Source organism: Montipora foliosa, chromosome 4, assembly GCF_036669935.1.
Source record: "Montipora foliosa isolate CH-2021 chromosome 4, ASM3666993v2, whole genome shotgun sequence".
NCBI lineage: Eukaryota > Metazoa > Cnidaria > Anthozoa > Scleractinia > Acroporidae > Montipora > Montipora foliosa.
The window spans coordinates 27,087,004-27,113,184 of NC_090872.1; the positions used below are offsets into that span (position 1 = coordinate 27,087,004).

The window sequence follows — 26,181 nt, forward strand, 5'->3', positions numbered from 1 at the left end:
CGTCATCGACATTCGATTCAACAAACCTTCACGAGAAAAGCCTGGTCTTCCGTCCTAGGCTGCACTCGAGGTTGTTTCTTTGGATACGGACAAGAGAAAATGAGAAGACAGAGAGGGAGGCTCCCGGTCCAGCCCTTGGGATATGTCATGTTCACGAAAATTATTTTTATACGAGCGGAAGTCTTCCGAGACGTCCGCATGCAGGCCAACCTCGGTCCGATGTTTGAAAGAAAATAAATATTCATCAGCCTTCCACGTGCGCTGTCATTTTCTCTTTTTACTAAGAACCCGAGAGCGAGGCAAGACTGCATGCGGACGTCTCGGAAGACAGACTTCCGCTAGAACAAAGACTTCCGCTCGTCTAAAAATAACTTTCGTGGACATAACATATCCCGGACAACAACCCGACCCTCCCTCTCTGTCCCCTCATTTTCTCTTGATACGGACGATAAGTCATTGAGAGACCGATAGTGCGCACGTGCATACCAAACAATGTTGAAAGAGTGTGACAAACGGCTACAACTTTATTCAACATTCGCGAATACAAAAGAGAGGCCCTTCCCTGGGAGGGTCCTTGCTCCCTTGTTCTCAGCTTTTTTATCCCTAAAATTGTTTTAAATTGTTTTTGTTCCCTTGTTCCCTTCTTTCCCAAAACCCCCGGGAGGGCCTCAAAAGAAATAATGAATGGTTGTTGAAGCAAAATTGAAACGCTTTTAAACTCATTCAACATCGATTCAACACGGTTAAAAGAGATGGGGGGAAGAGGGAGGAGGGGAAGGGAACAAACCGTTTACACAACGTTGTTCAACAAAATCGAACATATCAATGCCAAAAACATGGTTGTGATTGGTCGACATGGTAGCTACAATAGTAATTTAGGGTTTTACAGTTTATCTCACGATGTAGTTGCTTCAAATGTAGATCAAAATCGAACGCGATTTGAAGCCGTTTGCCTCAACTACAGTGAAAGAGCAACGATCTGTTGGTTGCTTATACCAGAAGGGAGTTAAGGCCAATGAACTAACCTGTTAGATAAGTCAGTAACTTCGGTGGCGCAGACGTAGCGTGATGAGCCTTCAGTACCAAAACAGTAGCGGCCAGCGCCAGCCCTATCTCAAACATGACCACTGTGTAGTAAACACCAATCAAAGGCAGCGTCTCCGACTGCTCCGGAAGTTGTTCGGTGACCACGAGGAGGTACACGCTTACAGCCAATAGAATGGTAGCACATAATCCAATTCGCTCTACGCTTTCCGCCGGAATGAAGAAGCTTACGAGAGTCAGCATACCGATGATCATGCAAGGCACGATTGAAAAAAGGACGAAAAACATGGGACGACGACCAATGAAGAACGACACGACGACTTCAGAGAACTCACCTTGTGGCTTTTGTGAGTTAACTTTCTTTATTTCAATGCTCCTCAAGGCCCAATAACCATTTGACGTATTGAGTTTCAAGTCTTTGGGACGAAATTAGAAAAGACAAAAATTAGAATACAAGGCTTAATTTACGTACGGTTGTGAGCTACACATGTGGGAATTCGTGATGTGTGTAGATGGATTAAGTGAAAGAATATGAAGTTTATCAAAGGCATTTCACAATATTTCTACGAGCACGCTGTGGATATGAGATGATTTAACCATAATGCAAGGAAAGAGGCACCGAGTGACATTTGCCAAATTGAAGTTGATTAATTCTGAACATCTGGATAATGAACAATTTTACTTCCTTGACGCAATCATACTATATCAGAAACTTCTATTTCCACTAATTCCTTGAGCCAACTCTTCGCGAGTAAATTTATTTTGAAGAACAGGTTTTTCCCGCGAAAAGTATTATATTTTCCTTGACTTTTAAGCCGTGGCTACACGAGCGATTTTTTGCTGGCGCCGGTGATGCAATTTTTTTCAAATTTTGTCGCTTCGCCATCGCTACCGCGATGAAAATTGCAAGTGTAGCCAACCTTGAAATGGCGACGCGACAGCTGAAAAAATCGTAGAAAAAAAATCACGAGAAATTCAACTCTTTCAATTTTTCGCGATTTTTTTCCTGCGATTTTTTCAGCTGTCCTGTCGCCCGTTCAATGGTGGCTACACTTCAGATTTTCATTGCGCCCTGGCGACGCGACAAAATTTGAAAAAAGCGTATCACCGGCGCGAGCAAAAAATCGCTCGTGTAGCCGCGGCTTCACATTAGTGGGCGTGCTGAATTTCCAAAGGGGGGCGTTATATAAATGAATTTATTCGTGAGAGGATTGACTCCTCGGCCAAGTATGGGAGATAGCGGCTCTCCTTGATGAACTCCTGTTGGTATATCAGCTGATTATACTCAACCGAATATTCGGCGTTTGTGATTGGCCAATGACGAATGCATAAATAGGTTTAGAGTGCAAAAGAGGTGACAGAGTGAAAAACGGAAGTGTCTATGCAAACACAGTATGAACTTGATCGTGCATTTCGTGATTATGGTCCCTCGCAGCAGCCCATAACATGGGGCCCGTTTCTCGAAGGTCCCGAAACTTTACGGGCCATTTTCGAGTGTCACAATTCCCATTTGTATTTCAAGAACGGAGAGGATTTAAGTCGTCAAAATTCACAGTCATTTTGATTTTTGTTACTTTCCAAAACAAGCATTTGACAGTTTCCGCACAAATGGTGTTTCGGGCCTTTCGAGAAACGTAGGTCCCTGTGACGGCATTTTCGCAGACCAAGATATTTTGACTAGTTCTTCAACAAGATTTGACTTGCACCAGCGACCATTCTCAATTCCAAGGGTAATAGTTTCTCTTGCAAGACTTGTGATTATCTGGTTTCGTGGCAAAATCAATGTAAGACTATCTCGGTCTGTAAAAACGCCGTTCCACAAATACAATGAATTTGTTCGCTCCTATTCATAGGATCCTGTTTCTCGCGATGTTTTGAAAGTTCTCAAATTGACGAGCGCTATTTTGAGACCTTTCAAAACATCTCTCATGTCCATAAATGACAAGATGCAGGATTTTCTATACTTGTAACCGAGACTGAGTGAGCCAATCAAGCCCCAGTTGTTCGGAGAGTGCATGGGTAGCGATATCCACTGCGCACTGGATAACTCAATTGGTTTTGCAAGTGTTTATCCGCTGGATTGCGTTATTAACCTTTAAAACAATCAAGGCCTTGGGGCTACAAAATATTCAACGAACGCTACAATAGATATATCTGAGGTTCAGAATTGCATAAATTTTTCATAACAAAAGTTATCTCCGGCTGCTATCCCGGCATACAACACCTATCTCTGCTAGACGTATTGGTATGTTTGACAGTGCAAACAATCCATATCCGGATACTATATAAGAGATATAAGGACAAGCTTGTCAACTGAAGAGAAAAGTTAAGAATAATATTGGTATCGACAAGAAAAAAATACCGGGATGAAATCAATTCCATTTCCATCTACGCCTTTTGTGACAAACGAAGAAAGCAAAGAAGTCTTATGGTGACAAGAAACAATTCCAGGATAGGAGATAGCGAGATGAGCGCATATTACAGAAGACGACAAAAACTGTTACTGTTAGTCCAATATTAATTGCGTTCAACGAAGGAGAACGCATCCTAATCGTGTAAATCCCTCGCGATATACTGCTGTTAGTATAGATCGTTATGCCATTCGATTTCAGGGTTTGGACGCCATTTTTTGACCGGCTTGCACATTTTTCCTCGATCTAATATGCCTAGCCTCGAGATTATGAAAATATTGGAGGATAGCAGTATCATCTTTAGCCAATCACAGGGCGATTTTCGCTTGCTTCAGTAGGAGCTGAAAGTTCATTGCAGCCGTAATGGCGTCCAGAGAAAGGTGATTCTTCAAGAAGCTTTAGCCCAGATTCCCCCCGGGGAGGGGGAAGGGCGGTTTTTTTCGAGTGTGAACCCAAAAAAAATTTAGCCTCAATTTTTACCAGAATATATACTTTTTGCCAAAATAAGGGGGGGGGGGGGGCCCCCTGGGCCCCTCCCCTAGATCCGCCACTGGACTTACACTGTTTATCGAGATATTAAAACGTGTTGAAGTCATGAATGAATGTTATGATGCTTCTATGATGGCTGTGGGGTAACCCTTCTCCGTAAATAGCGGTCAAATCTGGATACAAACGACCGTAATGTTGTTGGTTCATATTCTTCTCCGTGTCCGTTTTCCGGATTCACCCCTTGTGATTTTGCGATCTTGAGCCTTTCGATTAACTACACAGTATTTTGACTTGCGTTGCGATACACCCCTTAAACTTGTTCCTTCCATTCGAGTGCATAAGAGGATAGTCAGTAAGAGGTTTGATATTTGTTTTCCCTTTCCGTTTATTATAGATCTTTTAGACTTCATAACTTCCGTTACCAGTGATTTTGTTTAGTCCTATTCATGTAACCGAATTGTGATCACCAGGAGCTACAAAACGTGAAGTCCTCATTTACAACTCTAGGATTGGGCACAGAATTAGGTTAGACAGGTGTTAGCCTGAGGATTTAGTGTTTATATCTAAATTAGCGCTAGAGGGTCACTAAGGGTCAGCGCCAGCGTTTGTGGACACATGTAACGTCAAGTTGAAGAGATCTTGATGAGTAGTGGATCTTTTGTGACGTTTTTGAAACATAACTAACACACCCGGCCCAGATACCTTTATGAGGATCATCGCTTTTGATTGTCTGAGTGCTGATTTTAATAAGAGTGCGATCAGCCGTCGATGAGCGAAACACCATACTGCACTTTTGCTTGTCAAAGGGAAAGTACTGCACATCTAGACTACACGAACTTTGGAATGTTGCAGGCGACACCCATGTATTCAGTCCATCGTATCGCAATATCACATAGGTTCGGAATTTTTCCAAGTGACCTGCTTGAACGACCAATCCATCAGCGCTGAAACACAATTGGAGTCGTTATTTGGACATGTTTGTCAAATTAACAGAATCTAATGAAGGGTTGCAAATGACTTTAGAAACCAAGCAATATTTCTCTGAACAGTTGCAACAACGCGAACAGCGTTAAAAGACTGTCTGAATTCAAAGCAATTGCGTGTAACTTGCTCACAACGCAAAAAGAAAACAACAACAACACTAGTGTAGCAGCTCTCGTAACCTGCTATTGTTTGGTAATGTAAGCAACCTCCTCTATTGTTTTCAAGTCTAAAGCCGGTGATACACGGTTCAACATTTGTTGATCAACAGATGTTGCAGCTCTTGTTCAACAAATGTTAAACAGTGTGTCGTGTCATGTTGAATGTTGAAATATGCCTTTCAACACGTTGAACGTTGTTGAACGATGTTGAACGAAAATAGAGACCAGCTCTATTCCGTTCAACACGTTTGTGCAACATTGTTCAACATTTGCTGAGCAACAAATGTTGCAAGATGTTGAACCGTGTATCATCGGCTTAAGTCATTGTTTCAATTGTGAAGTCTTTTGTTTTGGCCAGGGTAGCAAGCCAATCACATCAGAGAGTTAAAGAAACGACGACGGCTACGACTACGACAACGCCACAAAACAATAATATAATTGGTTAAAGAGCATAAATAATCGTGCTGCATTTTCAGCATGGATTTTGGCAAGTATATTTGCGGTCCTCTGCATAACGACAACGCGAAGTCACCAAATTTGAGATTTTGACTACAACGTAAGCATGCAACAGAGATTCTTTCATTCTCTATTTTCACTCTGAAACCGCTCGTACCAATTTATTTTTAGGATACTTCGCCCACATTGTAGGACGTGAACGCGACTGAATAATCGCGGAAGATTTATGATAGAGTCAAGTTATATTTTGAGGTGACGTTTTCGTTGACCGTCGCCGTCGTAGATCTTAAAGTCCCTATTATACGTTATGAGGGCTGCTACATCACCCAAAAAAACCGTGTATGTCGCGGTTGGTGTTGAGGTTTCCTCTTCATTTTCTTGAAAACATGGCTTACGATCTTTATGTAAGGGTTATTGACCTGGAGCTAGGTGAGGGGATGTGTGATATATTCTCCACGTGTCGATCCCGAATCAGTAGACCGAGGGCTCGGCAAGAGGGGAGTATATGAGATATCTCCGAGGGACAGGTCAATAAAATGCTTATTGGTCAATTGGTGAGGTTTTATACAATAAAAGAATATATATTAGATAAAACTCTTTTGCATTACAAAGCTTTTGCTTTCGTGTCCAAATTGAGCACTCTACTGGGATGAATCATTGCCGCTAGCAATTGCGCATGCTCACAGGCTCGCTAGTTTAAGCACTCTGGCATGGCTTAGATGTACCACATGTGTGAACCATTTGAGGTGGCTTTTTAAGCTTAACGTCCACGCTAGTCATCAGCACTGCACTGATAAGGCCCAGAAGGCCAAAACAGTACTGTTTGCAGTTACGTATGTATATATTAATCCTCGAGAGGGAGGCTCGTTAGAAGCTACAACGCGTGTGCACGATTAGTATGCACTAAGTTCTTGAGAGCAGTGAACGACCCCGAAGATGAATTGTTTTTAACCCAACGAGCAGATTTTCCGGCTCTTAGTAATCTCCTTCTCGGCAGTTGGATTTCCTTAAGGTTTGCGAATGGGACAATTCAAACTCATAGCCAGGATACTCAGACTTAGATGTTGAAAATACTGTCTCCGATTTATTTGACTTTAACCCTCCTGGAGAGAATGATTTATTGCTTGAAATTTCACCCGTTACCAATACACCTTATTCCAAAATGGACGCCATTTAAATATTCTTTTGTTTTTATTCAAATAAGGCCTGGATGCCTCGTTCTTAATCTTTAAGTTCAAAAGAATATTTTATCTTGAGAGTGGCAACAAGGGCCAATTTGTATCCGCATAAATCAGCGACCATTTTGGAATAAGGTGTATGTTGTTGCAGCGAGTAGGCTCTGGTAGGTCATTATAATTTTCCATAATGCTAGTAATTGAATTTTGACATTTCGAAAAATATATATATATTTCCCCAACAGAACAAAGAAAGCCGAGCCAACTGATAAAGAAGCTCACTTAAAAATCACTCTATTTCAAGTAAAGTGTGCGGCGCTGGTTTATTTTTGTGAAGGTTGACAACGTGGGAACTGGGGTCATTAGGGAGTGAGGTTCCTGGCATGTCATAACTCATTTAGGATTGATGAAGAGATCAGAAGTTACCAAGAGTAACAGAGGAAGTCAGGAGCATACTGATTGAGCACATAAAAGAGATCTCATGGTCATGAATACTGCAAATGGAAGTAAACTCACTTATTTTCAAGGACGATATCTGGGACCCAAATTGTTTTCGGTTCCACAAAAATATGAGTTATTCCGCCATAATGAGAAGAGTTCCATCGCAAGAACGGATTTTGCCAAATCTGCAAGGCAATTAATAAGATTTGATATTGATAGCTCACATGTACTTAAGATGACGTCGACGTGGAGACCATGAAGAAAGATATTTTGGTAACGTCAACTTAGAGTCAGCATACCAGAAGAATTCAAATGTCAGTATATCAACTAATTCAAAGAGAAAAAAGCTTATAACCACTGTTTTCCAAGCCGCAGCAATATTGGAATTCAAAACACCTTGTGCTCAAATAATGGATATTCGAGTAAACTGAAGATAGCTTGTATGAGTCCTTTTTTAAGGGGATGTTGTAGATATATTATCGGTGTGCAACAATCGATGGGAAAGCTGAAAGAAGATTGGCCAAGATTAATTTATGTGAACGTTTCTTTTTGAAATACAAAGTAACCGAGGACCTCCTCTTCTGATACTCGACCAAAGCACTGGTTCAAAGTAGCAGAAAGAGGGCTACCCCAACATCATTTTGATCAAGAGAAAATGAGGGGACAGAGAGGGAGGCTCCCGGTCCAGCCCTTGGGATATGTCATGTCCACGAAAGTTATTTTTAGACGAGCGGAAGTCTTTGTTCTAGCGGAAGTCTGTCTTCCGAGACGACCGCATACAGGCCAACCTCGGTCTGATGTTTGAAAGAAAAGCAAAGATTTCATGTAATAGCGGGCGAAGTGGACTTAACGTCTGCATGCGGACGTCTCAGAAGACAGACTTCCGCTTGAACAAAGACTTCCGCTCGTCTAAAAATAACTTTCGTGGACATGACATATCCCGGCCAACGCCCTGAGCCTCCCTCTTTGTCCCCTCATTTTCTCTTTTTTTGATACATTACATCTTTGCATATATTGCAGTAAATAAAATATATTTTTTGGGGTTCTTGAATCATCAACAGTACAAACCAAACCACAATACGTCAACGCTGTGAACAAGTCACTTTTTCAGTACCTGCCCAGCATGACGTCCTGTCCCTTTTTTCACGCAGGGCATGAAGTTTCTCATACCGATTTTAAGCACAAGCCCGGCATGGCAATTCCGTCTTTTTTTGTGCCGGGCATGAGGTCCAAGCTCAACCCTAGTCCCCTTCTTAAATCTTTTGGGTAATGGGGGCTAAGATCTCCATCTTCCAGGTATGACGCCATTTTTTTTTCATGCTATCGGTGTTCTTTCTATAAAGTACAAAGTCTTGCGTGTTTTTTCATGCCGTTTAATATACAACCTACCGGCATACGTGGAAAGTTGTAGATACATTGCCTTTCGATTTTCATCGGGCATGAAGGAATAAACTTCATGTCAACCCCGTTGTTTTTAAAAATATTAGTCAAAAGTGTTGTTTCCACTGAGCCGTTTTTACCTGTGTTACTACGGTTTCTGTCGTGATCACTTGATCCTTATTATCCTGCCCAAGAAAACAAATAAAAAGACCATAGTTTGTGGTTACAATAGCTCCTCTACCAAGAGGTCTCCTCTTCGAGGGAGACTTTTGGAGAAGACTTAAACAGGAATTTTATTTGTGTAGCTGTTTCCACCACAGCCTGGTGAACTTTTAATCTACATTAGACTTTGATCAGTCCTCGATCCCTGAACAACAACAACAACAATTCACTTATATCGCAGCTTAGCTCCTAATTTACAATCATCTTTGAGACAAACAATGATGTCGAAGAAATGGTCATGCAAAATTTCTAAACCTAAAGCCAATCAGGATGATGACTCGAAATTCGACACGAGTAACTTTTGCTATAGTTTTCAATGTTGTGTTGTTGTTAGTTTTCGAGGGATCAATTGCAACAATAGATATCGGCAATAAATTTTTCGGATGACATCTCTAGGTTTAGACTCACTCGAATTTTCTCAATTATACCCACGAGTCACGCGTAAAAGAGACGTATTCAGGGAACTGCCAGTGATCAATGCCATTCCTTTTGCTCGAATAAATTACTTCCCCATGCGCAGCAGTCATTTCTGCACGGCAATAATGGGAGTCATTAGCATCTCCCTTGCTGAAATGACTGTTTTGGTCAAGGTGACTGCATACAATTACTCACTCTTTCGCTCCAGTGATTTCAGTAGTTAGTTTGGGTGTGATAAACATCAAAAACGCAAAGTTAAGCAGCGCTTGTATGTGTTATACACTTCGGTGTTCATGGCTTGAGGCTTGTGCAGCTATGTTAAATAGTCTATTCACTATGGTTTAGTGAGGCTTAATTGAAAATTGTCTAGAGCGGATTCAGAGCCACCTTCATATTTTCAAACTGTATCCTTCCGAAAAAGTCTTTTAACTTTGCAACTAGAAATTATCTCAGCCTGTTAATCACTTTTCAGTAATAAAAATTGGGGGTCAGTTTAGTCGAGTTTGTTTTTGATATATCAGTGTTTAAAGAGTGTTTTTCTTCCGCAGATGACAATCCATCCTTACCACTTCAATCAGTGCCTTGAATTCCAGTTTAAAAGATATATTAACCACTTGAGACCATTCTAACACCGGACGAACCATGTGATCGTACGTTTGGAATAGATCTTGTCTTAACTGGTATTCCGGTACTTGGGTCATGTTGGTCACTACCCCATCCACAACTGCAAGAAAATGGAATAAAAGGCACGAAATTATTGATTATTGGTTCATCAGTATAAACTCTTGTTCTTAGGCCATCGTAGCTTGATTAAGAAAATAACACAAACAGCGGTGATAAACATTGTATTCCAATGCATTTTTATAAAACTTGACGTTTCGTATGCTAGTCAACACACATTTTCAAAAGTGACCGTTACAATTTTTAAAAACTATATATATATCGTAAACAATAGGGGTCTGGAACCTAGACTGAGAAAAATGATCTGCAGTAGTACGTGTCTAGACATAATGAAAAGTAATAGCTAAAACAGCTTCGTTTTGTTTTGCCAATGTAGAATTCATCGCTGTCTGCTGGAACTGCGATGAATTCTACATTGGCAAAACAAAACGAAGACTCCACGACAGAAAAACAGAACATTTCAAGGCCCTAGCTAAAAGTGACCATTCATCAGCCATTGCTGATCATGTGAAAACCACTGGCCACGACATTAAATGGGATCACTTTGACATTTTAGCGTCCGGAAAAACTGACTTTCACTGCAAAATTAAAGAGACTTTGTTCATTCAAGAGCTAAAGCCTTCCCTTAAAGGAAACCTCCACTAAAACAAGAATACAACTTCAAAATATTTAACATAATGTTTACAATCAAAATTGTTCAAACGTTTTCCAATGGAATCGTTTGTATCCGAAATAAATGAATTTCAAAAACGCTTGTTTTGGTTTTCAAATTTCCTGAGCGCCGCCATCTTGAATAGTTGTGACGTGTTATGGTTGCTCTTTTGTATTTGCACAAAGAGCTTTTGTTTTAAAACAATAGGGCAACCATGACACGTCACAATTATTCAAGATGGCGGCGCCCGGGAAATTTGAAAACCAAAACAACCGTTTTTAAAATTTATTTATTTCGGATACAAACGCTCCCATTGGAAAACTTTGGAAAAAATTTGATTGTGAGCATTATGTTAACTATTTTAAAGATATATTCCTGTTTTAGTGGAGGTTCCCTTTAATGTCAATATTAGTAGTGAGAAGTTATTGCTGTTTTAGCTATTACTTTTCATTATGTCTTATCACGTACTGCTGCAGATCATTTTTCTCAGTCCAGGTTCCAGACCCCTATTGTTTACGATATATATATAGTTTTTAAAAATTGTAACGGTCAATTTTGAAAATGTGTGTTGACTAGCATTCGAAACGTCAAGTTTTATAAAAATGCGTTGGAATACAATGTTTTTCACCGCTGTTTGTGTTATTTTCTGGTTCATCAGTGTTTCGATCGTTTGCACCTGCGTTCCGCAAAATCGTAAAATAAACTAAAATAATAACTTCAGATAATTTCAACCCACTCGGGCAATAAAGTGAGTGAATCACGAAGCAAAAGTCTTAGAAATACATGCATCCGACGCTAAACACTATCCATTTGCAATTGTTTTGGCTGTTACTTTCTGATCCGCCGGTAATGTTGCGAGGGATGTTTTAATTAAGCGATCTATTCTTGCAGGAAAAATAGACAAACGACAGCGCGGAATGCTAGGGAAAATTTCGAGTGCTTGTGTAGAAATCGAACCAGCCCTATGGTCTACCCAGTGAGCTACTAGAACTCACTAGAGAACTGGGACGCATGACTTTGCAGTGCCCGCTGACCATTGGGACACTGTTCATTCAGGACCAGCTCTCCAATAATTCTAGTAGCTCAATGGGTAGAGCATCCGACTGGAGTCACGTGGGTCATGGGTTCGAAACTTGCCTAGGACTCTGATTTTTCAGTTGTCCTTTTACTCGTTGCCAAGCAACTTGTATTCTATCCTTCTCACCGACGCATTACACCTGTTCATGCAAGTTATTCCAAAATGCCCGCCATTTTAGTATTCTTTTGTTTCCATGCAAATTGGCCCTTATGGCCTCGCTTTCAGACGTAAAATTCAAAAGAATATTTAACCTTGAACGAGGCCATAAGGATCAATTTGCATGGAGACAAAAGAATACTAAAATGGCGGCCATTTTGTAATAAGGTGTATCATTTCGTGTATTTCAAGTTGTATAAACTGAGACGCATGGCCTTGTAGAGCCCATCACCTAAAGAAATGGATGAGTCAGTCCAGTTTCGACTGGTCAAACCTGTTTTTTAATTTATTGACATTATCAATCGGCACGCGTCATCAATTTTTTTTAAAAATTTACGACATCGTGACAATTTTTAGCTGTCTAAATCCCTATGTGTATGTCCGTATGTGGTTACAGAAACTAGTTTGCCAAAATTGAGAAACCTATTGATTTTTTCAGTTGAAAATTGAAATGGCAATTGAAAAACTCGAACTATCTTGAGTTTCCAAGGAAATGAGTCCTTGGTTGTCGTGTGTTTGCCAGAGTTGTTCAAAAATATCCTAACTGTTTGTTTTGGTATTTTGGTTTTGCGGCTACTAGTCACGCGTGATTGACTCCCGAATATGTTTGAATTTTTAGCGCACGCTCAATACGAAATGCTGAGGCGGCTGGCAGAGTCTTCCTTCCTCTTTCCGAATTATTTAGGAAGATCGAAAGAGAATCTGCCCGCAGGGTAGTTCGAATCCTGCCTGACTGTGATTTTTCAGTTGTCCTTTCGCTTGTTGTAAAGCAACTTGTATTCTGTGCAGAATACCCGTGTATTGTATGCCTCGTTCTTCAAAGAATGCCCCAATAAAGTTTTTTGAATTCTCGCTTTTCACATGACGTCACGACCGCCATGTTGGTGCCCCTAAACAAAGAAAAGGTGGCCATGTTGGTGCCCCGACCAAATCCTCCGGGAATTTAACTCTATTATTATGCAAACGCTTTCTTTTGTTTTCGTTGAAAAACATGGCTGTTGATCACGTGAGTGAAAATTTACTCCTGCACTTTTTATAAAAAAAAAAAACAGTGCCGGAGTAAACTGGGCTGTTTATTCTACGAAATGTTAATCATAAAAGAACTAAAACCGTCACTCAACGTACAGTTAGACTCGATCCGCGCAAAGTTATTCGCTGATGCTTAACTAAAATATTTACACAACATCAAGCACTTTGGAATGCGCATATTAGATATTCAAAATCTTCAACTCTGTCTTAACAACTTTGACATTAGCATAAACGACCTCAATGTTGAGAATGACGTTTGTTACATCGAAACGTCGATTAACCGTGATTTTAATTTTTCTTGTAAAATGTTTCAGCAAGCAACTCCTAATGCGAAAACAAAGTATGATCACCTATATTTTACTAAGTTGTATATACCTGGAGAAACAGTGGAATGATTTCCGCACAGGTCCCTACTTCATTATGCATGCAGAATAAATTAATTATTCATTCGCGCTATTGTTTTGTAGAACAATACGTATACCCAAGAGAACCGAATATATACATGGGTAATTTGTACTTACGAGATGAATAAAAACGGATCTCTTCTACTCTTGAAACAACCCATCCCTTTAATATTGCTAACCGTGACCCTAATTACGACTAAAGGTACTGTTTAGGCTTAAGATTAGTCCCTGTGATAGTTTTAGGTTTTCCATGCAGTATTGCTGTAAACTGTGACCTGCTTTTCCTTCATGCCCCGTGCGTGCGGCACACTTATAAGTTTACTGCGTGGAAGAGTATACCACGCTTAAAGTCTGATTGGTGCATCTTTCATGGGAAACTTTCATGCACGAGTTCATTGCAATTAAAATCGTTTCATATTTCCCTTCTTTTGAAGCAAACTTGTGTCTTCGTAAAAATCAAGATGGCTACGAAGTAAAAGGGTCACAGCAATGGGAGATTTGATCATTTGGAAATTGTCCCTGCTTTATAGCCTTTCCAGAGCTGTGCATAGAGTGGTGCAAAGAAAACAATTTACTTTCGTCTTCCGTGTCCAAAACCTGTGTGAAAACGCAGTCAGTTGGCAAAGACAAAGTGCCGCATCGGGAGATGGATCTGTTTCGCGATGCTCAAGAAAAAACTGCAATGGATAGCCTTCAATCCGCCAGAACACATATTAATTTTCTGACCGTAAACTTTCCTTGAAAAAATATTAGCCCTAGCTACCCGTGGCCGGAAAGTTTACAACTGCCTACAAGACAAGGGCTAACATCATCTCACCGCAGTTAACCATCGCCTAAACTTCGTCGACCCAGACAAACGAACCCACAGCAGAACATTAAAAAGACATGATGGGGAGTGAAACGAAGTATGCCTCGTACGGGAACATCCATGGATCTCTACCAAAGCTATTTACTTGGAAGTATCATTGAGCATATTGCCGATCTCTACAAAGAGCGATAAATCGCAAAATCCCTCTAAATGCACCCTTCGTGATCCTAAATACAGGAAAGGAAGAAAATATACACTTTGCAGTGTCTCGGCGAATTTTAAAGCAGACAGGAAGAACAATTTCACGATAAAAAGAGCAGGTAGCCATTAAATTTCTTATGACAGTACTTTTATTTGGTTTGTTTGTTATATTTGCGAATCTGAACCCTATTACAACGATTGCTTGAAACTCCACTTCTTGCGCTTATTCTAAAACTGAAAAATGGGTAAAATTGCAGGAAAAGTGCCGAAATTGCAGGAAAAACTGTTCGATTTTCCGTATTTCAGACAGAAGTTCGACCGACTTTTTTTAAGTCCATATGGAAAAAAAACCCTAAAAAGAAAGAACAAAGCGCCACAGTCCCAAAGGACGTCTATTGTTATCGCTATTGTTTTCTTGAAACAAAGGACTGTATGCATAATGAAGATCAAAAGAGAATCTGCCCGCAGGGTAGTTCGAATCCTGCCTGACTGTGATTTTTCAGTTGTCCTTTCGCTCGTTGTAAAGCAACTTGTATTCTGTGCAGAATACCCGTTTATTGTATGCCTAGTTCTTCAAAGAATGCCGTAATGACGTCAAGACCGCCATGTTGGTGCCGCTAAACAAAGAAAAGGCGGCCATGTTGGTGCCCCGACCAAATCCTCCGGATATTCAACTCTATTATTATGCAAACGCTTCTTTTTGTATTCGTTGAAAAACATGGCTGTTGATCACGTGGGTGAAAACCAACAATTGCAGTCGATATAATGAGTAACATGTCCTGTCTCGCGTTTTGCTTAAGTAGTTTGTACGTCAGTATTTTGGGTGTATTTAGAACGGGCATTAATTACATGGCGGCCATTTTGAGTCCAAGGGATTGAAAACATTTGTTTTGCCCCACCGAAACTCGTTCCAAACATTTCAACTCGAAGCTCAGGGTACGAAAGCTAACCATTCTCGAATGAGTGCCGAGGCTTAAATAGTTCAGATTAGTACTTAACACTACAAACGATATTACTTTTACTTGGGGTGCATGGAATGACCGGTTTTTGTCTCCTTATTTGGTCCTGAAGTTGTGTGAAGTTGTGTTGTGTTTTTGTGTCATAAAGTATGACACCTCAAAGTGGCGTACCCATTTTAGTCACAACCCTTGCGTGAAGCGTGTATTATTTGGTTCATTCAATCTCTTTTCATTTGCGCATGAGCGAGGGAGAGGAGAGCTCTGGGGAACCCTGAAACAAGTGTCTTCTCATTGGTTTTCGTGAAGAACAATGAGAAGTTTCTCCGATTGGTGTATTCATGTTAGCGCGAAAAGTGCACGAGCAGGTACCGTAAGCAAAGGAGACTTTTGTCTGATTGGTTGATGGTTTTTCTTGTACCCAGGTTTTTTTCACACGCGCGCGCGCGAAGTAACAAACAAGATGGCGGCCAAAGATGTCTTGTTCGATTACTTGATGCAGGGATTTTTATGGCAGCAGCGACGTATACACGTTTTCTTCTTTCGGAATAGCGGTATGTCAGTGGTAGAAGCTGTTTTCTTTTAAGTCTTTCGCTTTCGCGCGATCGATTTTTCGTTCGTGGCTTCATGCATTGTAAGCTCAATTGATTTGGGTAGATTCCCGAGTTAATTAGATCGATTGAGGTGGTTGTTCAGCCGAGGCCGTGCTGTCAAGTCTGCTAAGGTAAGATTCGCTGTTCCTTTCGTTTTGTATGTAATCTCAAGCCAATATAAGCTAGCGCAGCCCATTAAATGTTCTTTAAAAATTAATGTATTTTACCTTACTTCTTGTCCACAGAAACCTTACAAGAAATGCCAGCGTTATTAATTTATTTAACGCCTTCTTCTTCTTTTCCAGTTCCCATATTTTAACTACTAGTTGCAATTAGCAACGTGAATGGTGGATTTACTAAGTCACCATGGATTGAAATCGGAGGGTAGATAATAAGGGTACTGTAGTAACCTGTAGGTAGTTGATGAATGTGCAAGCTATTGTTATTTCCCATTTTTCTGAGCCTTTTAAATTCGCTGGTTTTTCAGGAAAAATAAACTATTTTTGTGCTCATGGCTTGACAAAAATGTAGCAAGCCTGTGCTTCATGTTGATTTAAAAGCAATAGTTTTGAACCTCTCAATGATGACTTCAATTAGGCATTTACGTGCAAATGCTGCAATTTTGTTCCTACTTTTAGGTAATAAAAAAACCGATTTTCTCATTTTCTGACCATTTTACCCACTTTACACCCTGTAAATAGCAATTTGTTTAATTTATATATCATTTGGAGGGGAAACCTCTGCAACATGGCCCACTGAAACACTGTAGGGAAGATATTGTTTACCTATTGTCATTAATGTGCCAACCAGAGGCTCACTGGCTGTTGAAACAAAGGGTCTTTCGTTCCTGTGGTTTGCACATCAATGCTTGTCAACAGATATCTTCCCTATTATCTATATGTAGATGAACTTCAAACTCACATTAGCTCTGAACTACCAAGATTTAATAACTTTAAATTTAACGAAAACTAAATATCTTATCTTCAATCCTCATCAGAAAGTAAATTTCAACTTACTTCCTTCATTAACTTTAGCTGGTCAATGCCTTGAGCACCCTTCCTGGCATGATCATATTCATTACATTTGTAACAAAGTTAATAAATTTGTATTAACATCATCATTACGGTTAAGCAATATCACTAAACATTGTTTAATCAGTATCTATTATTCGATTATTTAGCCAGTTACTGTATGGCTGCATATTGCGGGTATTCATTATGAAAACCCATTGTCACAGCTTATAAAATTGCGAAATAAAGTTATTGGAATCATCAATGATGTTTCCTACCCCACATTGTTTCCTTAGGTCTATTGAAATTTCATGATATTGCTAAAATTTACACATATATTTATGCATAATTGTCTTTGTGGTGACAAGCCATGTATTTTTTTTCCATATTACTGGTTTCGGAGCAACGTAATCATTCAACAACTCGGGATGCATCTTTACAGCATTTGTTTGTTCATACTATAACCAATATATGTATAAGAAAATTCTGCCTATCCATTATTGGAAAATACTTTTGGAATGACCTTCCTCTTTAAAATCGAAACAGCACATCTAAAATCCCATTTTGAAAAAGCAATTTTTGAACACTATTTTGCGCAGTACTGATTTCCTTACTTGCTGGTACGTACTCCAGTATTGCTTGTTTAAAAGTCTAAATATTGCAACTGAATGGGATATCCTGTTCTGTAGATTGAGTATGATTTAAAGTTAAGAATATAATCTTATTATTCTTTGCCTGAGATAGTTGTCAACTTGAATATATTCACATTATGGATTACATTCACAAATGTTTTACCTGTTTATGTCATTTTGAAATGATTTTAATAAAGCATTTCAAGCAATGTTTACTAGTAAAATGACTTTCAAAAATCAATTTATACTTTCTTGAAAATTCTTGTAAATAAGATGACAAAGTTTGAATACGCTTCGTTTAATGTTGTAATAATACCAGAATATAAATTATTCAAGTACAACCCTTATAAATGTTTTAAATGGAAAGAAGTAAAGTGCATAATGGTAATTATTATAGCTCTTTTTGAAAGTTAGTTAACAACTTGAACACATTCACAACTAATTGTTTAGGGGTTCTTTTGGGTGGGGGGGGGGGGAGCGGGAAGAGAGGGGCACTTTGTAAGCTTTAATACCCAAACAAATGAAACAAATGAATAAATGAAATAGAAATCAGAGACTTTCTTTTTTTTTAGTACAATTGGTTATATGCCATTTATTTCTAGTGGTGGCATAGTGCATGTGATGTTCTCTGTAATATTATCGGGTTTTAAAATTCCTGTGGTAAGCAGTTTTATATGAGTGTAAATAGTACTTCGCCTCAGATGAGCAAATTGTGCGCAAATAAATAAATAATTTAATTATGAACCATTGTCAATCTCCATGTTTTTCCCTGCAAAATCAGTTTATGATGTATCCACACTGATTGGGATTTTTTAAAATTTATTGCAAAGCGTCGAAACTCACTAGGCAAGATATTTCTTAATGTAAACTCACATTTCAATTTAAATCCGACTTACTTTATTGTTAAGAAGCACTCCATTCTGAGTCGAAGTCTGTTAAATAAGGAAAAACAACGCCAGGAAGGCAAAACTATTCTCTGCTCCTTGCAATTTCTTCACTTCATCGCCACACTTTTGACTCGTCATCTTCGCTTCATTTGTGATCCTTCGCCGTATTTCCCGTTGTATTGAACCAGTATCACTCATAAAGATAAGGTTATGCCCAAGTCTTTCAAATGACTCATCATTTTGCATTCATTGTGTACCGTCCTTTTGGAAACAGGCGATGAATATTAACGATGCCAGCACTACATTCGCCATTTCTCATGTTCCCGCTTTTCGAATGAATTTGACTAAATTTCAAGGGATTTTCGGGGTGATGAGGCGCATGCGCAACATTAGTCTCCTTTGTTGGTACCGTAAGGTTCAAATAGCCAATTTTTGGCTTTAAGAACCCTACGGCGCATGTTCTCCTACATAAAGTTTCCCAGATCCGAGGCTCTGGAGACGACAATGTTGGAGCACTCTGGAGCAGCTAAAATAAGTCTCCATCATTAGATAATTTTCGTTCTTACCATTCCTGTTGTTATTGTATAGTATACCCTATAAACGGTGTTTAATTCCTTTTCTTAAGTATTGTGCCATTTTAGAAGCTATATCACTATTCAAGTTATTATAATATTGTGTCTGCAAACTGGAGGATCTACCGTGCGAAGAAATAGGAAAGATCTAGTGCTGAGAAGATCTCAGCACTACTGCTGTGTAAACTTCTTATGCAATAGAGGACGTTGTCCGTGTCTAAACACGAGGGGGAGTCGGGAGAATTCGAGAGAGTTATGCAAACCCGAGACGCAGTCGAGGTTTGAATAGAATTCCTCCAATTCCTCCGAGTGTTTAGATGAGGCTGTGGAAACACGGACAAATTCCAATATTGCTTTTATAAATTATTTCTCAAAGATAATTCGACAAATCAAGGAAAATGCGTGTTTTGATACACGCTCATATTTCCTACCAGCCAATAAGATGCGCGTCTGATGTTACAGCCGTGTTTCCATACTATCATCTAAACACAGCTATATTTGGCCAATGAGAGTGCGCATACTATCCTAATTCCTTTATAATTTCACTTGGAAGATCTTAGAGAAATCAAACAATTTAGTGACTAGACGTTTAGCAACTTTGCACTCAACCAATTATAAACTATAACCCCGACCGAATTTTCTGCATGTAAACCATGCAAACAAAATATTGTTTCATCATCTGGGATCTCCCTTCCTAACGCAAAACCCCTCCAATTCTCGACAGGCCATACCCAAACGGAGCCACTCTACAAGATCAAAAATGTGGAACTTGTCGCTGATTGTAGCAAATAAATTGTATGCAACAGGCTTGGCTATCTACGGCCTTTTACCAAAGTAATAGTTTCAGTACATGAAACCAAATACTCTGTACTCTGTACTGGTACTGTCTCTAAAACTGAGACAGGCAATGATCTGGTGGACCTTCGCCGAAACCAAGTGTTGACAAAACTGGGAACTGAGAATTTGGGGGAAAAAAAGTCTTTTGCACTTAGCCGAGTTTTGTATCATTTTGTCGTTCTTTACCATGCAAAATATCATAGCGGAAAACATATTGTTTCATAATTTTTATGCCATGAGACAGTGGGCAATATTTCCGCAACCCTCGATGGAATCACCCTCAAGCGACAGAATTAAGCTTCCCAAAGGCGAAACCTTTTTGCTTTATTTTTCCATGTTTGTTTTTGCAAATCAGTGGTTCCACAGCTGGCCAGTACTGGGGTCGAGTTTTAAATTTCCAAAAGAAAGTATGAGAAAAATTAAAATTACGGTTAATCGACGTTTCGATGTATCAAACTGAGGTCGTTAATTTATGCTAATGTCAAAGTTGTTAAGACAGAGTTGAAGATTTTAATTTGATTATCTAATATGCACATTCCACAGTGCTTGATGTTGTGTAAATATTTTAGTTAAGCATCAGTGAATAACTTCGCGCGGATCGAGTCTGACTGTACGTTGGGTGACGGTTTTAGTTCTTTTATGATAAACATTTCGTAGAACAAACAGTCCAGTTTACTCCGGCACTTTTTATAAAAAAAATAATAATGTCACTCAACGTACAATCAGACTCGATCCGCGCGAAGTTATTCACTGATGCTTAACTAAAATATTTACACAACATCAAGCACTGTGGAATGCGCATATTAGATATTCAAATTAAAATCTTCAACTCTGTCTTAACAACTTTGACATTAGCACAAACGACCTCAATCTTGAGAATGATGTTTGATACATCGAAACGTCGATTAACCGTGATTTTAATTTTTCTTGTAAAATGCTACAGCAAGCAACTCCTAATCCGAAAACAAAGTATGATCACCTATATTTTACTAAGTTGAATATACCTGGAGAAACAGTGGCTAAAACTTCAAAAACTAACCCCAAAGTGGATAAAAATGGGAAACATGATCGTTAGCACTGGTAGGGCAAGTACTAGTAGTCAGAACATTTCATCAACTTCCGAAACAGGTAATTCCACGCACAGATAGCATACAGCTAAAATTCGAAGTTGGTCCCCAACTCTCCTTATATGCTCATCAAGTATCTTGGGCTACTTTCTTTTAAATACCAGGTGTTTTAAATGCGTTACATTACTTTCAGTTTACCTGCAGATAGAAGAACCATGAACAGCAAAATGCTTAAAAGTCGCGCCATCCGTTCCTGCCAAAGCCTAGACTCTTTACTTAAAAAATGCGAGGATGCAGTCAACTTAGCAAATTGTTTTCAAAACTATTCACTCGTTTACACAACAATGCCTCCATTAAATAAACCGCAACGAGTGCCTCATTGTTACTTTGAAGATAATTTGACGTTTGTTTCCTCTTTGGACATGATCAATCGGCACGCTTCCTCAATTTTTTTAAAAATTTACGACATCGTGACAATTTTTAACTGTCTAAATCCCCATGAGTATGTCCGTATGGCCAAGTTTACAGAAATTGAGAAACCTATTGATTTTTTCAGTTGAAAATTGAAATGGCAATTGAAAAACTCGAACTATCTTGAGTTTCCAAGGAAATGAGTCCTTGGTTGTCGTGTGTTTGCCAGAGTTGTTCAAAAATATCCCAACTGTTTGTTTTGTTTTTTTGGTTTTGCGGCTACTAGTCACGGGTGATTGACTCCCGAATATGTTTGAATTTTTAACGCACGCTCAATACGAAATGCTGAGGCGGCTGGCAGAGTCTTCCTTCCTCTTTCCGAATTATTTAGGAAGATCGAAAGAGAATCTGCCCGCAGGGTAGTTCGAATCCTGCCTGACTGTGATTTTTCAGTTGTACTCTCGCCCGTTGTAAAGCAACTTGTGTTCTGTGCAGAGTACCCGTGTATTGTATGCCTAGTTCTTCAAAGAATGCCGCAATAAAGTTTTTTGAATTCTCGGTTTTCACATGACGTCACACGACCGCCATGTTGGTGCCCCTAAACAAAGAAAAGGCGGCCATGTTGGTGCCCCGACCAAATCCTCCGGAAATTTAACTCTATTATTATGCAAACGCTTCCTTTTGTTTTCGTTGAAAAATATGGCTGTTGATTACGTAAGTGAAAACCAACAATTGCAGTCGGTATAATGAGTAACATGTCCTGTCTCGCTTTTTGCTTAAGTAGTTTGTACGTCAGTATTTTGGGTGTATTTAGAACGGGCATTAATTACATGGCGGCCATTTTGAGTCCAAGGGATTGAAAACATTTGTTTTGCCCCACCGAAACTCGTTCCAAACATTTCAACTCGAAGCTCAGGGTACGAAAGCTAACCATTCTCGAATGAGTGCCGAGGCTTAAATAGTTCAGATTAGTACTTAACACTACAAACGATATTACTTGGGGTGCATGGAATGACCGGATTTTTTCTCCTTATTTGGTCCTGAAGTTGTGAGTTGTGTTGTGTTTTTGTGTCATAAAGTATGACACCTCAAAGTGGCGTACCCATTTTAGTAACAACCCTTGCGTGAAGCGTGTATTATTTGGTTCATTCAATCTCTTTTCATTTGCGCATGAGCGAGGGAGAGGAGAGCTCTAGAGAACCCTAAAACAAAGTGTCTTTTTATTGGTTTTCGTGAAGAACAATGAGAAGTTTCTCTGATTGGTGTATTCATGTTAACGCGAAAAGTGCACGAGCAGGTACGGTAAGGTTCAAATAGACAATTTTTGGCTTTAAGAACCCTACGTCGCATGTTCTCCTACATAAAGTTTCCCAGATCCGAGGCTCTGGAGACGACAATGTTGGAGCATTCTGGAGCAGCTAAATTAAGTCTCCATCATTAGATAATTTTCGTTCTTACTGTTCCTGTTGTTATTGTATAGTATACCATATAAACGGTGTTTAATTCCTCTTTTTAAGTATTGTGCCATTTTAGAAGCTATATCACTATTCAAGTTATTATAATATTGTCTCTGCAAACTGGAGGATCTACCGTGCGAAAAAATAGGAAGGTTCTAGTGCAGAGAAGATCTCAGCACTACTGCTGTGTAAACTTATGCAATAGAGGACGTTGTCCGTGTCTAAACACGAGGGGGAGTCGGGAGAATTCGAGAGAGTTATGCAAACCCGAGACGCAGTCGAGGTTTGCATAGAATTCTTCCAATTCCTCCGAGTGTTTAGATGAGGCTGTGGAAACAGGGACAAAGTCCAAAATTGCTTTTATAAATGATTTCTCAAAGATAATTCGTTAAATCAAGGAAAATGCGTGTTTTGATACACGCTCATATTTCCTACCAGCCAATAAGGTGCGCGTCTGATGTTACAGCCGTGTTTCCATACTATCATCTAAACACAGCTATATTTGACCAATGAGAGTGCGCGTACTATCTTAATTCTTTCATATTTTCACTTGGAAGATCTTAGAGAAATTAAACAATTTAGTGACCAGACGTTTAGCAACTTTGCATTCTACCAATTATAAACTATAACCCCGACCGAATTTTCTGCGTGTAAACCATGGCCATGCAAACAAAATATTGTTTCATCATCTGGGATCTGCCTTCCTAACGCAAAACCCCTCCAATTCTCGACAGGCCATACCCAAACGGAGCCACTCCACAAGATCAAAAATGTGGAACTTGTCGCTGATTGTAGCAAATAAATTGTATGCAACAGGCTTGGCTATCTACGGCCTTTTACCAAAGTAATAGTTTCAGTATATGAAACCAAATACTCTGTACTCTGTACTGGAACTGTCTCTAAAACTGAGACAGGCAATGATCTGGTGGACCTTCGCCGAAACCAAGTGTTAACAAAACTGGGAACTGAGAATTTGGGGGAAAAAAACTCTTTTGCACTTATACAAAAATTTGGTTTTATCAACGGAGTTGATAATGTAAATTGGCCACCGTACAGAGATTCTAAAAGCTGACGTTTCGAGCGTTAGCCCTTCGTCAGAGCAAATCGCTCTACCAAATTTTTGTATACTACTTCCCCACCGACGCAGCATCACAGTTTCTTTAGAAACTACCCCTTCATTCTTTTGCACTTAGCCGAGTTTTGTATCATTTTGTCGTTCTTTACCATGCAAGGAAAAAGGCAAGTGACAATATCATAGCGGAAAACATATTGTTTCCTAATTTCTATGCCATGAGACAGTGGGCAATATTTCCGCAACCCTCGATGGAATCGCCTTCAAGCGACAGAATTAAAACTTCCCAAAGGCGAAACCTTTTTGCTTTATTTTTCCATGTTTGTTTTTGCAAATCAGTGGTTCCACAGCTGGCCAGTACTGGAGTCGAGCTTTAAATTTCCAAAACAAAGTATAAGAAAATTTAAAACCACAGTTAATCGACCTTTCGATGTATCAAACATCATTCTCAAGATTGAGGTCGTTTATGCTAATGTCAAAGTTTGTTAAGACAGAGTTGAAGATTTTGAATATCTAATATGCGCATTCCACAGTGCTTGATGTGTAAATATTTTAGTTAAGCATCAGTGAATAACTTCGCGCGGATCGAGTCTGCCTGTACGTTGGGTGACGATTTTAGTTCTTTTATGATTAACAATTCGTAGAACAAACAGTCCAGTTTACTCCGGCACTTTTTATAAAAAAAAAAAATGTCACTCAACGTACAGTCAGACTCGATCCGCGCGAAGTTATTCACTGATGCTTAACTAAAATATTTACACAACATCAAGCACTGTGGAATGCGCATATTAGATATTCAAAATCTTCAACTCTGTCTTAACAACTTTGACATTAGCTTCTCAAACTCATTAATAATTCATAAGCCAAAAACAAAAGAAATCACTACCGTAAAGGAAGTTTGGATATGTGGTCTTAATTAGCATAAAATTTGGCCAACTTTGATCCCAAATATCTCTTAAAATACTGATTCCTTTGAGAAGCAATCTCAAATACTCGAAAGAGTGTTTCATCAGATATCCAACCACCTCGAAATAGGTTAAAAAACTCGGCCTTCGGCCTCGTTTTTCAACTCGCTTCTCGGTGTTTGGACATCCGATGAAACACTCCTTCTCGTGTTTCATATATTGCATAAACGACCTCAATCTTGAGAATGATGTTTGATACATCGAAACGTCGATTAACCGTGATTTTAATTTTTCTTGTAAAATGCTTCAGCAAGCAACTTCTAATCCGAAAACAAAGTATGATCACCTATATTTTACTAAGTTGTATATACCTGGAGAAACAGTGGCTAAAACTTCAAAAACTAACCCCAACGTGGATAAAAATGGGAAACATGATCGTTAGTACTGGTAGGGCAAGTACTAGTAGTCAGAACATTTTATTAACTTCCGAAACAGGTGATTCCACGCACACATAGCATACAGCTAAAATTCGAAGTTGGTCCCCAACTCTCCCTGTATGCTCATTAAGTATCTTGGGCTATTTTCTTTTAAATACCAGGTGTTTTAAACTTGTTACATTACTTTCAGTTTACCTGCAGACAGAAGAAACATGAACAGCAAAATGCTTAAAAGTCGCGCCATCCGTTCCTGTTAAAGCCTAGACTCTTTACTTAAAAAATGCGAGCATGCAGTCAACTTAGCAAATTGTTTTCAAAACTATTCACAGCTCGTTTATATAACAATGCCTCCATTAAATGAACCGCAACGAGTGCCTCATTGTTACTTTGAAGATAATTTGACGTTTGTTTCCTCTTTGGACATGATCAATCGGCACGCTTCCTCAATTTTTTTAAAAATTTACGACATCGTGACGATTTTTAACTGTCTAAATCCCCATGAGTATGTCCGTATGTCGTTACAGAAACTGGTTTGCAAGAATTGAGAAACCTATTGATTTTTTCAGTTGAAAATTAAAATGGCAATTGAAAAACTCGAACTATCTTGAGTTTCCAAGGAAACGAGTCCTTGGTTGTCGTGTGTTTGCCAGAGTTGTTCAAAAATATCCCAACTGTTTGTTTTGGTTTTTTGGTTTTGCGGCCACTAGTCACGCGTGATTGACTCCCGAATATGTTTGAATTTTTAACGCACGCTCAATACGAAATGCTGAGACGGCTGGCAGAGTCTTCCTTCCTCTTCCCGAATTATTTAGGAAGATCGAAAGAGAAATTGCCCGCAGGGTAGTTCGAATCCTGCCTGACTGTGATTTTTCAGTTGTACTCTCGCCCGTTGTAAAGCAACTTGTGTTCTGTGCAGAATACCCGTGTATTGTATGCCTAGTTCTTCAAAGAATGCCGCAATAAAGTTTTTTGAATTCTCGGTTTTCACATGACGTCACACGACCGCCATGTTGGTGCCCCTAAACAAAGAAAAGGCGGCCATGTTGGTGCCCCGACCAAATCCTCCGGAAATTTAACTCTATTATTATGCAAACGCTTCCTTTTGTTTTCGTTGAAAAATATGGCTGTTGATTACGTGTGTGAAAACCAACAATTGCAG

The 26,181-nt window shown here is 39.3% G+C and overlaps 2 protein-coding genes across 4 annotated transcripts in view; both read right to left on the reverse strand.

Annotated features, from left to right (window-relative positions):
- LOC138000481 (neuronal acetylcholine receptor subunit beta-3-like) overlaps nucleotides 1-26,181 on the reverse strand; it is an 85,217-nt gene that overhangs the window by 4,242 nt on the left and 54,794 nt on the right. The gene's annotated exons all lie outside the window — the stretch shown is intronic.
- The window catches only part of LOC138000483 (neuronal acetylcholine receptor subunit non-alpha-2-like), a 33,370-nt gene that overhangs the window by 4,242 nt on the left and 2,947 nt on the right, over nucleotides 1-26,181 (reverse strand). Inside the window, exons 1-6 of one of the 3 annotated variants that reach the window (XM_068846934.1) lie at nucleotides 25,218-25,325; nucleotides 9,744-9,901; nucleotides 8,679-8,723; nucleotides 7,234-7,343; nucleotides 4,647-4,888; nucleotides 1,026-1,460 (exon numbers count right to left, since the gene is read on the reverse strand). In XM_068846934.1, the coding sequence (XP_068703035.1) occupies nucleotides 1,026-1,460; nucleotides 4,647-4,888; nucleotides 7,234-7,343; nucleotides 8,679-8,723; nucleotides 9,744-9,901; nucleotides 25,218-25,266 (1,039 nt within the window). In that variant the 5' untranslated portion in view covers nucleotides 25,267-25,325. Of the gene's footprint in view, nucleotides 1-1,025; nucleotides 1,461-4,646; nucleotides 4,889-7,233; nucleotides 7,344-8,678; nucleotides 8,724-9,743; nucleotides 9,902-20,938; nucleotides 21,056-25,217; nucleotides 25,326-26,181 lie in introns of those variants that run through there. The other 2 variants (XM_068846935.1, XM_068846936.1) reach the window with 2 other exon arrangements.